The sequence below is a fragment of the Anomalospiza imberbis genome, chromosome 13 (assembly GCF_031753505.1).
Source record: "Anomalospiza imberbis isolate Cuckoo-Finch-1a 21T00152 chromosome 13, ASM3175350v1, whole genome shotgun sequence".
Classification (NCBI taxonomy): Eukaryota; Metazoa; Chordata; class Aves; order Passeriformes; family Viduidae; genus Anomalospiza; species Anomalospiza imberbis.
The window spans coordinates 13,724,428-13,740,633 of NC_089693.1; the positions used below are offsets into that span (position 1 = coordinate 13,724,428).

Here is a 16,206-nt window from a genome sequence, read left to right on the forward strand (position 1 = left end):
TCAGTTAACATTTTTAAGAAATCTCTTAGTATTTGGGAAGGAGTTTGGAGCAATGAAGAAAAATGTTAGGCATATTCATATAAAATTTCTTGGGTAAAATTTATCTGCAGAGATAAATGTTAATCTTTTGATTGCAGTGAGGCAGACAGTATGAGAGACTCATGTAGCTTTTGTTATTAATCACAGCATTATTTATTTGCAAAATACATCCTAGGAAATTATCTAAAAAATGTATCTGAAAACCAGTCTTAACATATGGGCATGCTTTCCTCTGATGTCCATTTTGCATAATTAGTGATATCTCAGTAAAATTGGCCCAAACTACACATGATTTGAGTCATATGTTGCCTAATTTGAATTTTTCTTTATGTTTGTATATTTTCTGCTTTATTGTCAACATGCCTTGAGCAATTACCAAGAAGTTTTATGAAAACCAAATCATGGTTCCTTTGAAAAGCTTAGCTTGGCCTGACCCATGTGAAAAATCCCTGGTGAGCTCAGACAGTCGATGCTGTGCTTTGTTAGTCTTGCTTGTAGCTTTGCTTTAGATTAAAAAATAAGAAACTATTCTCAAAGAACATCAGTGCTTTGTGGGAATAAATGTCTCTATTTAATTGTAGGTTTTGGATTCTTCGGCTGAAGTAAAAGCATTGGTGGAACAAAAAGCAGAACTTGAAAGGAAAGTGGAAGAGTTAGAGAAAAAACTGGATCTGGAAATGAGGGTACAGCACTTTATTGTTATAAAGCTTCTGATTATTTCAAATTCACTTTTTAAAATAAGTGACAACTGATCCTCCAGCTGAATCCCTTTTGCTTCATATTCTTCTGAATCCAGGTATACCTGTGCTTTTTCAGAAGACCTTTTATTTAAGGGGTAGTTGGTCATAGCGTTGTTACCCTTTGTAACAAATCCATTCTTAGTATTTGAGAAGGAGTTTGGAGTAGTGAATAAAAGTGTTAAGCACATGCACAATGCACTTCTTAGGTATTTGTAAATGTAAATCTGAGGAAAATGTTAATCTCTTGATTGCAGTGAGACAGACATAGACTGACTGACAAACTGTATTAATCATGTAGCTGCTGTCTGTTATTTTGCTTAACTTTTGGTGTACAAAATTCAGAATCAGCAAAATTCCAAAGAAGAGAGAGATGCTACACAAGCAAGTCTGAAAGATCTTCAGTTGCAGCTTGATCAAAGTATATGTGAAAAGGAAGCCTTAAAAAAGCAGCTGGAAGAAAACGAGAAGGAACTCAGACAAAACCTGGAGGAGTGAGTTATTTCTAGCAAAGTTATTATTGAAATGCGTACCTTTTCTTAAACCTTTTAGATTAAAAGTACCTGTGTCTCCAGAATATGTTGAAGGAACCAGACAAGTGACATTTGTTACTGCAGGAAATGTTTCCACCATTTTAAATACTCATGTCTTTAGAATATCTGTAAGGAAGAGAAAGATTGCTGAATTTATAATCTTCCCCTTAGTGCAAATTGCTTTTAATATTTCATGGCCAAAATATATAGTTCAAGTCTTTGAAATGTGGAAACAGTTCAATGTCTAGAGTACCAGGTCTGAAATAAAATACAGCTTCCCTCTTGAATACCTATTTAGAAGATTTCTCATTTTTACCCCGACATTTAATTTTTCTGCCTTATTTTATCCCATTCTCTTGTGGCAACATGTGAATGTGTATCTTTTTAGTACTTGAATGGACAAGTTACTATTTCTACAAATTAAAAAATCCTATCTGATTTTTACTGATGAGGCTTTTTCAAGTGAAGATGGAGCAGGAAAAACACCAGACTGAGATCAGGGATCTTCAAGACCAGCTCTCTGAGATGCATGATGAACTGGATAACGCAAAGCACACCGATGAAGGGGAGAAAGAGATTCTGATTGAGGTTAGTTATGAAGTATCAGAAGGGGGATCAGAAAGATTGCATGAAAAGAGGAGACTGAGATACAGAAACACATGCCTTTGCTTTTTCTCTGCTGTTAATCCAAAACAATGTAGCATTATTAGGAGTCCTAAGAAACCACATTATGATAGCAACATTAACCCCAAAAGGAATACAGAGTGTAAGTACCATTGTTTTATGGAGCAGGATAACAGATACCTTAATGGTTGACAGACAGGTGAGTTACCTACTATTATCAGATAATAATCTCAGTCAGTTTTAGCAATTAGGAGTTGGAGTCAGGGCAGGGAAGATTACTTTAAAGAAGATGTATATCTTATCAAAGCCAGATGAGATTCAGCTAAAAAATTAAAAGAACTCAACAAAGCAGTCTCTAAATTGTTTACTTTCTATTGGTGGGACCAGGGAGAGAAGGGATGAGTCTAAGAGGGGCAAAAGAGTTACAGGGTTTCTGTCACCTTGGGATGAAAGAGGAATTGGCTGTAGCCCTGGTTATACTAATATGATGAAATAGACAATACGGCTTATTAAATTTGTTGATAAGGATGTGTAAGAGTATCAGTGCAGAAATATTAAAGATGTTTGCATGCAAGATCTGCTGAGTAGAATAACTACCTTGTTTTGTATGGGTGAGATTTGATTACTCTTAAATGACTGTCTTAAATGTCAGGCATTGTAATTGAAAGTTGAATGTAAGTAGGGAAATATCACAAATGATGATGATAGTACTGAAAAACATTACCTTTGAAGGAGGACTTCAATCTGAATAGAGAAGTGAGGGAAGAGTCAAAAATACATCTTACAGAATGTTGCTGTAAAGGTGATAGTGATCAATTTTTCTATGTTGTGTGGAGATAGAGTAAGAGATGAGAGACTTAGCTTCAGAGATTCAAAGAAAGTGTTATAAAAAGTTTCTGTTAATACTGATAATTAAACAGAGGAAGATGCTGTCTGGGATGGTGGTAGGATCCCTCCCATTGTAGGCTTTTAATGGCAGAGTAGGTGATGTGTGTCAGGAGTGGTTTAGATGTCCTGATCCTCCTTTGGTGGAGGGGAAGCCTGCATTCTCTTTGAAAGTACAATTATTCACAGTTGGAGAAATACCAAATTAGAGAATTCTTGAAGTGATATATTTTTGATTGTTGCAGTTATTCTGTGTTTTTGTATGCATCTTTAGTCTTCAGATTCACTGACTCTCCAGTTCCTTCTCACAGATTTGTAGAGGAGAAATGACTTCTGGGGCTACACTGGTGGGAGGAGGAAGGGTGTGAAGACATGGACTTGGTTGGGAAGCACTTGTTTTGTCTTCAGACTTGAAGAAGCAACTTTATTTATTCTTTCCAGCAGAAAAAAAGAAAGAATTATCACTGAGTTTGTTTCTCTTGCACCTGGGGGAGAATGCTTAATCTTTGTTCTTATCTACCTCATTGCTAGTGCAAGCACAACGTAGGAGTGACTCCTGCATTATTTGCAGATGGCATAACATACACCATGAAAATATTTTTATAGTTTTGCAGCATCAGTTATGTTGACCTATTATATAAAACATCAGCTATATGTTATACTTTTAATAATATTAGGGTTGAGCAAATTTTCAGCTTACTATAAAAGCTGTAAAAAATATGTCACTCATATGAAACAAAGTTGTCCTTGAGGAGCTTAAGTGCTTTCTTTCTGTGAGACATAAACAGAACATCCACAGGGGCTATTTGACACACAGCTGTGTTTAATTTTGGGCTTTAGGAGCTGATGCAAATGAAGCAGGATCTGCAAGAAGTATTGATAGCAAAAGATCAACAAGAAGAGATTTTGAGAAAGAGAGAGAGAGAGCTCACAGCTTTGAAAGGAGCACTTAAAGAAGAGGTATCCAGCCATGACACAGAGATGGATAAACTTAAAGAGCAACACGATAAAGAATTGCTGGATCTGCGACAGAGCCTGGAGAAAGCAACAGAGGTACATAAGTGCTAACATTTACCTCTACAGGGGAAGATTCTACCTCTCTCAGATGCTGTGTACCACATGCTTTCAGATACTACTATTTTCTTAGCAAAATAGGCAAAGATTTAGGCCAGGAGATTCTTGGCTGCTGAGATTAAGTTTAATTTCATACACATCTCATGTTTTGATTGTCACAGCTGAAGTGGTCCTTTCTTCAAGCACTTATTTACTGCATTTGTTTAATTGCAAACTTTGAGGGAGAATAGATGAGAGTATACTGCAGAGAACCATTTGCTTGTCCTGGGTTAAAGAGAGTCACCAAGACCTTGAGGATGTCCTTGAAGAACACTGGTGTGCTTTGCCAGTCATACTATTGAAATAATTTCTAGCAGTTCTCTGTAGTTATTTTAGTTCTTTGCAGGCCACTGTTCCTACATTCAGCTTCTTGTGTCATATCCTGTTCCCTGGCTTCATTGTTCCACCTTGCTCATTCAAATTCTCAATATCAGTGTGGGGTTTTGTGTTTTATTTTGTGTCCTTTTCATTTATTGAACTTAAAGCTTGTTTACTGAATGGTCAAAGGAATGTGAGCACAAGAAGACAGCAGGGGTTTGGGTGTTTTGAATCAGACAGGAAGAAAACAGAACTGAAGGAATTGCCTCTTCCAGCATCTGCAGGAAGTCTTTGTGAGAGGGAGAATAGGAACAGGTTTCAGACTTGTGTATTTATTATTGTTTTCCAAAAGATGTCCTTTGTGAAATTTTCTTTATAGAGACAGCAGGTAGGAACATACTGAAAGATTTTTTGTATGAGGACAGTTCTCTTAAAGTTTTGAGCATTCTTTTTACAGTGACAGCTTTTTGTGTCTTTTCTGAATTCCCTCCTTTTATTTCTCAAATGTTTGAGAAGATTTCTGCAGGTAAACCAGGCTTGACCATTATGTCAGAACTGTAGGCCCAGTTTTATGCTTAGAGATATCCATGCTAATTCATGTCTGTTACCTACACTGGTCTTAGGTGGGTTGTAGTTATCCTGCTGGTTGTGACCTAAAACATAACACAGAACTGAAGGAAAATTAAGCTTGAAGCTGGAAATAAGTTTCCAAAGCTTTATATGCTGTATGAGCAAAGTAGGAGCTCATGTGGAAAATGCTGGGTGGGTATTGTATGATTGAATTCTGACAAAAGATTATCCTTTGAAAGGTTTGTTTTAAATGTGCAATTTTCTTCAGAAGTTAAAAATTTCATAAATGCTAGTTTGTTTATGCAGCCTAGGACTTGTACTTGAGGTTGTTCAGCTTTGCTTAAATGTGTTGTTTCTCTTTGTTTTACATCATCATGAAGATATTTGACTTGTCTGAGCTGCATGAACTGAGTTAGGTTTTTTCTTTGAGAGAAAAGTAGAACATTTAAATTATCTTTTTTTATTACACAGTAATCGTAGCGACAGCTCAACTTCAATGAACCATCTTTTCAAAGTTAGTGCATGGTAATTTACTGTATTTCAATTATGGAGCTGTAATTACAACTGACAAGAAATGAAAGAGTAGTCTGTTTGGCATAACAATAACACAGCCTGGGAAATGGCTCTATGACTGGGTTGCTGTGGCTTAGAGATATTTATAAATAGCATTTATTTACTTGCATGACATAGTCTATCTAATGGTAAATTTAATAAGATGTACAAAAATGAAATTTATTTGTTTAATGTTGGTCTAAGTACCAGTTCTCTTCCCATTTGAGTATAACTTTTTATTTTTATTTGAAGTAAAATTTTAACATGTTTAATTGGAAGGTGGTGTATCCTTTTGTTTTTTGGTTTTTTTTTTAAATCTTGCTAGTATTTGTACTCAATGATTTCTTGAAGCACAGCATTGTCTTTATGCCTGCTAGCTGAGATTTGTTGTTGAGTTTGATATATCATTTATTAGGAAAGTATAACCATTTTCTGTAGGAAGTTTCCTGACTGATCTGCTGTGATCTTATATATATTGTTAATTATTTGGTTTATAATTAATCTGAAATACCCAGGAGACATATACAATTGAAGCTACTTGGCCTGTGAATTTTTTTCATATATTACTGCAAGCTGGAAAATACCTGATTGCAGGACACAAGAAACCTACATCAAAGATGAGTGGGAAGGGCCATTCTGTTGTGTTCGATGAGCAAAACAGGAGTGTAAATGCTGTAATAGTGGTTAAAATGTGGGTAAAAAATGTGGATACGGATGTTTGATGGATCAGGTTGTATCAGGACCTCTGTGTATGAGAGTGTTTGTACTTATGTTGCTTCTAAATCATCCAGATTGGTACAATGAATAAAGGTGTTTTGTGATATATAGGCTGTTAAGGAAGTTTTAGCATGGAGAAAGGAAGTAGTTTTTATGCCAGTATTAAATCAACAAAATTTTCATCTGCTGGAGGCATCAGATAAGTTGGCAAGTAATGTGAAGTGCATTTAGTCTACGTGATTAGAATGCCACAAAAATCTGTTTGCAAATAATGTTAGAAACATACTCAAGTTATCTGATAGAAGAACAGAGTGGGGTTGTTTGTCATCATGATTCTGTTCTCATGCTCACTAACATGGTGCTAGTTTGGGTTTTTTTTGTTGGGTTTTTATTTCTGTTATTATGTGGTTTCTGTTTTTTTAAATAGAGAATTTGAAATAAAGTCACAAACATTAAGATATTATTTTGCTACAGTTTACCTTTTTAACTTATTTTTGTGTTATGTCTTTTGCTTGTGGTGGTCTTGAGATGGCTGTGACTTGACTTCATTGCTTGTTTGTTGAGACTGAGACCAGACTATTTCCATTTAACAGAAGGAAAAGTTTTGTTCTTCCATGACATACCTCTGTGGGATAACAATTGCCTTTAATTTAATAATAAATTTTAAAAATAATGTCTTTCTGATTAAGAATATATTTCTCCATAACTGCAAGTGCTAGAACAGAGATTTATATGACTTCTACTCCAATTTTAATGTTGTAGAAAAATTTCTCTTATTTAATCTGACTCTACAACACAACAGTCCAGGACTGTACTGTTTTAACCATGAGTGCTCTGTCACTGTAGGTGAAATGCCACTGTTTCAGTATAATTTGGAAATAGCTTTTGGAATGTAATGCTGCAGGTAAAAGGTTGTAGCACATTTCAACCAATATGGTTCTAATTTCACTGAAATTGTAGCAGCTCAGGGGGGCAGTTGCAAACTTCAGATTTAGTTGCACAGCACTTCAAATTTGCATCTGTATTTAGAGAAGCTGGCTGAACAAATGATGTTGTTCAGAAAACGCTGTAATCATCACATTATGAAGAGGCTTATCTAAGCCTGACCTTGACTGATTTATTTGGCAGGTCATATGTCTGACCTTGTTCTCAGCATGGTAATACAGACACTCAGAGTTTAGAGCTGATTAATTTATCAACGCATTTAAGAATGCAATGAAGCTGGTGATCACGTTACCATTAACACGTGTATGTGTTACATATGATTATGTTATAATTAAAGAGAAGAAGGAATTTTACCAGAGCAAATGTAGGAACAGCAAAAGACAGTGGTTGCCTTCTGCACATGTTATGAATTAAAATGGTCCTCTTTTAAGATAAGAAAAAAATATAAATCTCTAGTATTGTACATGAGAAGAAGCTTTGGTTTTGGTTTTTTCCCATCTTGTTAATTTAGGTGAATCTAGCACAAACTGTAAAGACCTTTGAAATTAAAAGTAACTAATGAATCTTTTTCTACTTAACCTGATAATATGATGTGTCTTCCTCAAAGCTAATAAAAATCTCCCATGTAGAGCAGAAACTTAAAAACTGGCTTAAGCATTCAAAGTGATACTGAGTTATACTCTGTATGCCTTTTTTGTGTAAATGGCTTGGAATTAGTTGAGGTGTAAAATGAAACATAACTAAATCTAGTCTATTCTGAGAACCTGTTTTGGAATAATACTGTACAGTCAACAGTGCTTAGCCAAGTTACTCAGGGAAAAGTGAAGATACAAGTGTGGAGCACTGCAAAACCACTTTGGTACTTTAAGTGATTTAATGTATGTACCTGTAAAATTATATATATATATCTGAAAAAAACCCAATGCCTCGTTTCACGCTGAAGTGAAATCTCAGGGCTATAATAAATCATGCTAAAAACTCATGGTCTTGATAGCAGTAAAAGAAACAAATGATATAATAAGAATTACTTGGGCATGGAAACATCATTATGCACTCTTATCCATACACCCGTAATTCATCTGAATCTGCATCCTGAATGCTGTGTCTGAAGCTGGTATGTTCACCTCAAGCAAGGCACATAACAATTGAAAAAGATTTAGAGAAGGTGATCTAGGATTTGAAATGCCACTGGTGGGTATTTTCTTTCCTCTGCCTGCCTGAGGCAGCTTTTGTCATGTTGACATAACACTGCTTTGTTTCAGTTCTAGAAGCTGGTTGGTAACGGATCTAAACTGCGTACAGAGTCAAACGGTGGAGTGAGTGTTCCAAGTCAGTGTTTCATCTTTCCTGACCTAACCCCTCTCCCCCTTTCATTTTCTGTCCTCTTTTACCAGCCCTCTAAAAGCCTAGTAAGATTCTGATTGATTTTCAGTGTGGTACAAACACAGATGGAGTGGGGGAAAGAGAGGGAGGGTAAGCAGACAGAAGTGTGATAGTGGAAGGAAAGCTGCAGACACTCCTTCAATAGGTATCATTATTGGAAACACCTATTTCAGAACTGTATATGAAAAGTTGGGAAGACACATTTGATTTGTTTTGCCCAACCTGTCTGTTCTGTGTGTGGAAAGGAAGTTGGTAATAGCATCATGCATGTTTTCAGGACCCATTTAATGAAGTACCAAACAAATGATGGAATATTAGTGTTGTCAACACGAATATAAAATGTGCTTCTAAAGCACTCTGAATACCTAAGTTGGTGACTGTGTCTTTACGTTCCACCTCCTCCAGTCCTTCATTCCCATGCAATGGAGGAGTTTACTCCTGCATTTATTTGGTGGATATGTGTGTGGGTTTGGGTGCAGACAGTACCATGAAACTACAGCTAGTGGGTTTTATACTGTATGTAGAGTCAAGAAAGCCTCTAAGCAAAATTGTCCTACAAAGTTCTGTTTGAGTTGGATTGGACCATGTATATAGAATAGTAAAAAAATAATCCTGTTTATCTGAAATAGTAATTTAACTATTGTGGATCTTCCTCTGCTAGGACTATTTCAGTAAGTCTAAGTTAGGAAGGTGGATTGCTTGTGATTTTTCACTTTCTTTGTTTCTGAAGCTTTGCAAGAGCTTGTACAGCCAGTTACTTCTTTAATGCCATCAGGAGAATCTCTAATCCTTGTTAGCAGAAGCCAGTTTATGTATTCAGGTGATTTTTCTCGTGACAGTATATGTTTGTTTGTGTATGTATGGGAAGTATTTGACTCTGTTAAACAGAAGGGAACAACGTGAACACAGAGTTAGTTAATATTTTACTCTAGTCTATCCAACAACTTCTGACCTTCAAAAGACTGTTAGTATAAGCCAATCTGAGTATGTCATGATACATAGCCAGGGGGATAACATGACATTGATGCAGGTACTGGTTAAGAGCTTAATACTTTCCTGGCCCTGGATTTTATAACTTATATAAACGTTAGGTCATGCCTAAATTGGAAAATTTTGTTTAATATGCCCTGTGTAAAAGAGGGCTGCATTCTCAGTCTTCAAATGTAGGTACTTAAATCTTTCATTACATCTCATAAATGAAAACCTAAATAGTTTTGGAAGTAATATTAAAGACATGGTACCATTTCAAGCAGTGAAAATGACCTTGTAAGAAAACAAACCTTTTCTCTAAGCTGCCACCAGTGAATTTTTAATGAATTAGTAGAGTGGTTCTAGCTGAAATGAAATGAGGGACCAGTCTGATTCACTTGTAAATTTGTGCACTTGCTTACTGAATAATCTCTTGAAGTACAGCAGAGAATTTAAGCTGGTTGCAGTGTACCTTGCGAAGAGAGGGAAAAAAATCACTGACCCTTTTAATAGGTAACTAATAATAGTTAACTTCTAAGGGCATAGCCATGTGTTAAAGTTGGCTAGGCCTCAGTTTGAGATTATGGGAAGAATTAATATAATCAGTGTCAGGTAGAAAAACAGTAAGTGCAGCCCTTTAGGCTTTTTTTTTAGAAGTTTTGTTGTTACCTTTTTTGGGGGAGTAGGTAGGATGGGTTGGGTGGGTTGGTAGCCTAACACTCCGTTTTTAAGGAATTTTCATACTCCTTTTGTAGAGATACGAGATTTAATTATCCATGCTATCCTATTATTCATCCCAAGGCTTCCAGATTGTTTAAGAAATAGTGTCTGGGGTTAGAAGAATTGCCTAAAGGTAAACAGTGGTAAAAATGCCAGAACTACAAGCAGGGGTACAAGCAGAAATAAAGACCTGTTATTTGCATTCATGAACTTTGAAAACCAGATGACTGTAGCTGAATAATACTGATTTCAGAAGCTCCCTTTACAGAAGAGCTAATAATGATTACAATTAAAGTGTTGTCCCTGTGTGGAGATTCACTATGTCTTTTTTTTTTTTCACGGTGTCAGTCTTTGGGTGTAGAATGGTTTTGGGTTTTTTTCTTTCTTTGAAAATCACCTGCATGTTACCTAAGGAAATGAGTGTCTAGTTTTATTTAAACTATTTTGTTTATATACAAAGAGAAATAGAAAGATATTTGATATCTCTGTCACTGCTACTCCCTCTGGATCATCTGAGGGAGTTGGGTAGATATGAATCCCTGAAGCCACATGAAACTTCTTAAATGTAGTTCAAGAAGTGAAATTAGTCCAGCATCAACCTAAAAAGGTGGCCCATGAGTCTTCAGAGCTGGTTTCAACAGCCAGTATCTTGGTACCTGAAGTGTTCTACACCAGGAATGGGATGAAGTAAGCAGCAACACCATTTCCCTTTTCCAGATGATTATGGAAGATTATACTGTCATTTACTTAGATTGCACAATTATGAATATTAAAAAAAAATTGAAAATCTGTTACTTTCATTGAAAAGCTCCAGTTTGTGCTCCAGCTAATTTTGAATGGAGATTTATTCTTCAAGTATGGCTGTTAAAGAACAAATAGTTAATTGGTTGAAACAGTTTTCACAGAATAACAGAATCAATTAGGTTGGAAAAGGCCTCTAAGATTGAGTCCACCCTATGGCTGAACACCACGATGTCAGCTGGACCATGGCACCAAGTGCCACATCCAGCCTTTCCTTAAACACCTTCAGGGCCAGTGACCCCCACCTCCCCGGGCAGCCTGTTCCAGTGTATAATCACAATGGCTGAGAAGAAATTCTTTTTAATGTCAAACCTAAACCTCCCCTGGTGCAGCTTGAGGCCTCGTCCTCCTGTCCTGTCGCCGTTCCCTGGGAGAAGGGACCGACCCCCACCTGGCTGCACCCTCCTGTCAGGGATTTGAAGAGTGATGAGGTCACCCCTGAGCCTTCTCTTCCCCTGCTGAGCCCCCCAGCTCCCTCAGGCTTGTGGTCTAGACCCTTCCCCAGCTCTGCTGCCCTTCTCTGGACCTGCTCCAGCCCCTCAATGTCCTTCCTGGACTCGGGAGCCCAGAACTGGATATGCAATTCCTGATACTCAGTTGAACTGGATTCTGAAAAGAAATGTAAAGGTTTTTAGAAGAATTTGTTGACTTTTGCCTGATCAACATTGGATTTAGCCAAAATGTAATGATTCTAATACCTGGCAAATTATGATACTTAACTTCCACACATTTTAAGTCTTCCTTTATTTTGTAAAAGGACTCTAAGGATCCCATAGTGTGTAGTCACTGCCAAAGGGGAGTTTCACCAGCTAAAACACTGAAGTCAGCCAAAACTATTTTTTAATGATCAGTTACACAACCTCTCTCATGTCTTTGCCAATGTTGAGGGTGTGGTAGAAAAAAAAGGTGTGGAGCCACAGAATATTTTCTGCATTCCTATCCAAAAAGTATTTTTTCTGTATTCAGGTTGAAACTGAACATTTCATTGCATCTCAAGGACCTTGATGGGTGTTCTGTTCCGTTTCTTGGGGTTTACACAATAATGAGTGGTTGGAAAGATTTTGATGCCTTTTATACTATCTGTTCACTGCTTGCAACAAAGATCAGAGTAGAATGCTGTATAAACATATTTGCTTTACTGAGATTTCTGCAACAAAGGAGTTGGAACAATATTTATTGCTTTATTTTAACTTGGTCTTGACTAAATTTAATATGTTTAAAAATACTTCTGGACACATATATAACTATATACAAGGACACAAACCCAAGCTTTATTAGATTAATTTCTTGTTAGGCAAAATGCCTGAAAGGAGCAGGATGAAAGGTGAGGGAAATGTATTTTACTGCTGCTGTTCCTTCTGTGTTCCATAGGCCTAGAGCTGAAAACCAAATGCCACATGCATATAAACTCCAGCAGCTGTGACTGTGTGGCTCAGATAAGCAGACCTATGCGAGGTAAAACTTTATAGATCAGGTGTACGTGCCAAATCAAACAATACACACACATATATATGTATGTAAATACTATGTGTAATACATAGGAATTCAATGGAGCTTGTACATACTATTAAAAATCTTCTGGAGAAAGAATTATAGACTTTTTTTTCACAGACTTTTAATTATTTTTCTCAACAGTCCTTTTCCCTGCCATCTTCTAAGTAATGTTATTCCCTGAATTAAATACAGGAAAGTAAGAGGTAGAGATTGGTGTTGAGAGGATCCTTCAGTTATGCATGTCCAAACAAAAGTACCTAGGTTAACATTGATAGTCATTATAAAGTCTTTGATATATTCAGGGTACAATTTTTGCTGACTTAAGTGCAACTGTGCACTAAAATCTCTGGAAGCCAAACCCCAGTGTCTCAAATACCAGGGAAGTTAAGGAGCATGTAGTTAGTGATCCTCTGGAAAGATTTGGCTGAATGACTTGCCTTGGGAGGTCTTTTGCAGAGACAACAACAGACTGCAGATTCTCTAGGGCTGCCTAGAGAATTCTCTAGGGGTACCTTAGCTGTGAAACTGTCCTTTCTCTTTATTGCCACTCATTTATAAATGAGTGCATTTCTGCTGTAAACTCTTATCTTCTCAAGCTGTGTGATTAATCCTTTAAGCTTTGGTATTAAAATATGTGAGAACTATTAAAAAAATCAATGGTTATTGAACACCATGGATTATATTCTGCCATGTATGATCTATTTTTGTGGTCAGAAATGGATTTTTTTTTCAGTGAATCTTTCTTCTAGGATTTGATAACTTGTTTTATTTGGTTTAAGTCCACTGCTGGACGAATAACTAAATTTACTGCATGTGTACTGTGGCACAATAACGACATCAGAATGCAGCAGCTTATCTTCAGTCAGTCACAAAGGACTTTGTATTGTAGGAGCTTCTGTGCAACTGTGTTTTCTTTTTTCTAGACAAGCTTCTTTTTCTTTATTCTCAGCTTTTTCCAGAAATTTGCAACCCATTTCCACCTCCTTTTCCCTAATCTCTGTAGCTTAATGTTGCTGATAAGGCTTACATAGTCTTAATCAGGAGTTTAAACATGATCAAATTTGATAAAGTGAAAATAAAATAAAGAGAGAAAATAAAATACTCAGTGGATTCAAAGGTAATAAATAAGAAGGTGATATGCGTGTGGTTAAGAAGTGTTTAAATGATGTGGTTATTTGTTCTCTGTTCCTTCAGAGATTGAGGAGATGAATATCTGAATGTAAAACAGTACAGATGTAGGGACTAGAAGGCACTGAATGCTCTGGAAGACACAGCAAGGACAGGCAGATTGAAAGGAAAGACAAAACAAATGCAAGTAAATAAGCATAATGAGCAAAATGCTATAGGGTATTTACTTAAATAAATATAATTCTGTAATACAATGTAGTAAATAGTAAGAAATTGGTTTACTAAAACATGCTGCCACAACTAGTAAGTGAGACTGAAAAGAAATAAACATTTTCTGTATCATAGGGAAGAAACTGCAAAATTGGAATCCACATATGTTAATGTTAAGATCCAAAAGAGCCCACTTCAATTTTTGATAAAATTGCAACCCACCCCCCCCCCCCCCCCCCCACCCCCGCCCCATTCTTTGAGGGGCTTTAGATTTTGCAGAGGTGTTTTGGTTTTTTTCTTTGTTTGGCAAATATGTCTGAATATACAGTATTTCATTCCAGGTTTTGTTGACAAGAATCTTGTTTAACCAGTTTTGTCTGTTTTGTGCTCTGTATGTTTATGTGCATAATTTCCTTTAAAGTTTCTGAAGAGACTGATCCACAATTCTTTGAACTAAAGTTCTTATATTAACCATGTCTGTTAATGTTTTATATTCAACTTAAATCATTACTTCGTGACCTTCACCTAGTTCTGTTACCACGGGTTAAATTATATAAACTTAGTTAAAATAATTGCCAGAACTTTCCCAACATCCCCATATAAATAAATGTAAAGGATTTATGAATGGGCACCAACAGAAGTCATCAATTGATGTCGTGTCATTAGGCCTTGAGGACCATTAGTTTACTCACACTGTTTATGTGCAGCACCATTACAAACAAGTCACATGTGGACTGGGGGAAATGGATCCACAGCACAATCTCTCCCTGTCTGGCTTTTTCCTCATTTGTACTTACTACCCTTTCAATGTTCAGTTTTCCTTCTTCTTTCATCCTCATCAATCTACCCATTAATTAAATGCTTTTGCAAACAGACTTCAACTCCTTTATTTGAATGTGTAAGCCAGTCCCTGAATTTTCAGTGAAAACATGTGTCCCTGCTCATGTAGGCAGAACCCCAGAGATTACCCCTGGCTATTGGCAAATACTGTTGGACAGTTTAAACTGTCCTTGTTGTTGCCACTTTCAGTTTTGGCCTATGAAGCACAGCAATATCCAGACTTTATCAACATACATAGTAATTTCACTGTCATTTCAATGCAGTGGTTTTCATATCTTTTATTTCCGTGCTTTGTTAGGGAAATTCTATGCAGAGAACCATCCCTAATGACAATGTTAAATTGTACCTGTGGTGTGTACTTGAGTACTCTGCCTGCTGGCTGTGTGGGACTGCAGAAGCACACTGCCTGTGTGCAGGGGCTCCACTGGCAAAGGACACAGCAATCCTTTTGTGCGTCAGCAGTGCCGTGTATGGTGTGATAGCTGCTGGCCTGAACCTTATGTAAGTGTTCAATATATGGACACGGATCTCTCTCCACCAGGTTCTCCCCTAACGGTGTTGCTACAAGGTCTGTCAGAACGACATTTCAGTGCTTGTATGCTTTGTGTATGCTCTGCAGTGATCCCTAGGCTTTTTGCTGTCATGTTCATGTGTCTTCCCAACAGCAGGCCTGGAGGGGAGGTAGAATGTAATGTGGGGTGCCAGAGAGGACTAACAATGGAGAATACAAGGCAAGAGATGTGGAGACTTTTGATACCTTAACTTTCTGTGGTAATCTGCTATAGGATATGGCATATGTTGCCAAAAGCTCTTATAATCCAGAAACTTAATTTGTGACAGTGAAGAAGCTCTGCATGAAATTCTGAGTACTCTAGGGAAAAATGAATATAAGTTTTTTACTGTCTAAACCCAGCTGTGTAATTTGACTCTTGGAGAAATGATGCTATGTGTGCTTTTTGTTATACAAGAAACATCTAAACTGTATTTGTATGGCTTGACTTTGTTTAAACTTTGTTATCAAATTGAAGATACTTGTGGATTGTTTTGTCTAGTATCCTCCTGAACAATATCCTCAGGATGATCTTCCATGCCTTATATGTATAGTACAGTTGTGTAAACTGATAAGGTAGATACTCCTGTGTTTCTTTTCAGTCTTGTCTGAAACAACTTGAAAAGATGTTGAAACAATGTGTACAGTGAAACCACGTTGTGAAGAAAATTCCTTGTAGTCTCCCCAGTTTATAAGTAAGAAAAACATTCACTCTCTAACTACAATACAGTGCAGCTCTCCATATATACCAAGAGGGTTTTCTACCATAGAAGTATGTGTGTGTCAAAGAAAGGAATTTTGTCCTTAACATGTTAGAGAATTTGCTTTGGCAGGTATAACCTTTGTAATGATGCCAAGGTCATTAGAGACCTGTGAAGATCTGCTGGCTAAGTGCTGGTCACTCAATCAGCTGGAACTTTAGCAAGGTTTATTTATATATCCAATTTATTTCCAAGAATTTAAATTAGGTTAATAAAGACAATACTTGCTTCTTTACGCTTCTCTACATTTTACATGGATTCATCTAACTTCTTGCTAATTTGCTGAAATATATAGTGAAAAAGGAGAGCAAATAGTT

The 16,206-nt window shown here is 36.7% G+C and overlaps 1 protein-coding gene across 6 annotated transcripts in view; it reads left to right on the forward strand.

The window, feature by feature from the left end:
- CGNL1 (cingulin like 1) overlaps positions 1-16,206 on the forward strand; it is a 56,509-nt gene that overhangs the window by 17,703 nt on the left and 22,600 nt on the right. For all 6 annotated transcript variants that reach the window (XR_011003828.1, XR_011003829.1, XM_068204072.1 and 3 more), the window contains 4 exons: positions 621-722; positions 1,122-1,270; positions 1,762-1,897; positions 3,659-3,871. Coding sequence is in view for 4 of the 6 variants with exons in the window: in XM_068204072.1 (XP_068060173.1) it covers positions 621-722; positions 1,122-1,270; positions 1,762-1,897; positions 3,659-3,871 (600 nt within the window). In the remaining 2 variants the exon portion in view is untranslated. The remainder of the gene's footprint in view (positions 1-620; positions 723-1,121; positions 1,271-1,761; positions 1,898-3,658; positions 3,872-16,206) is intronic.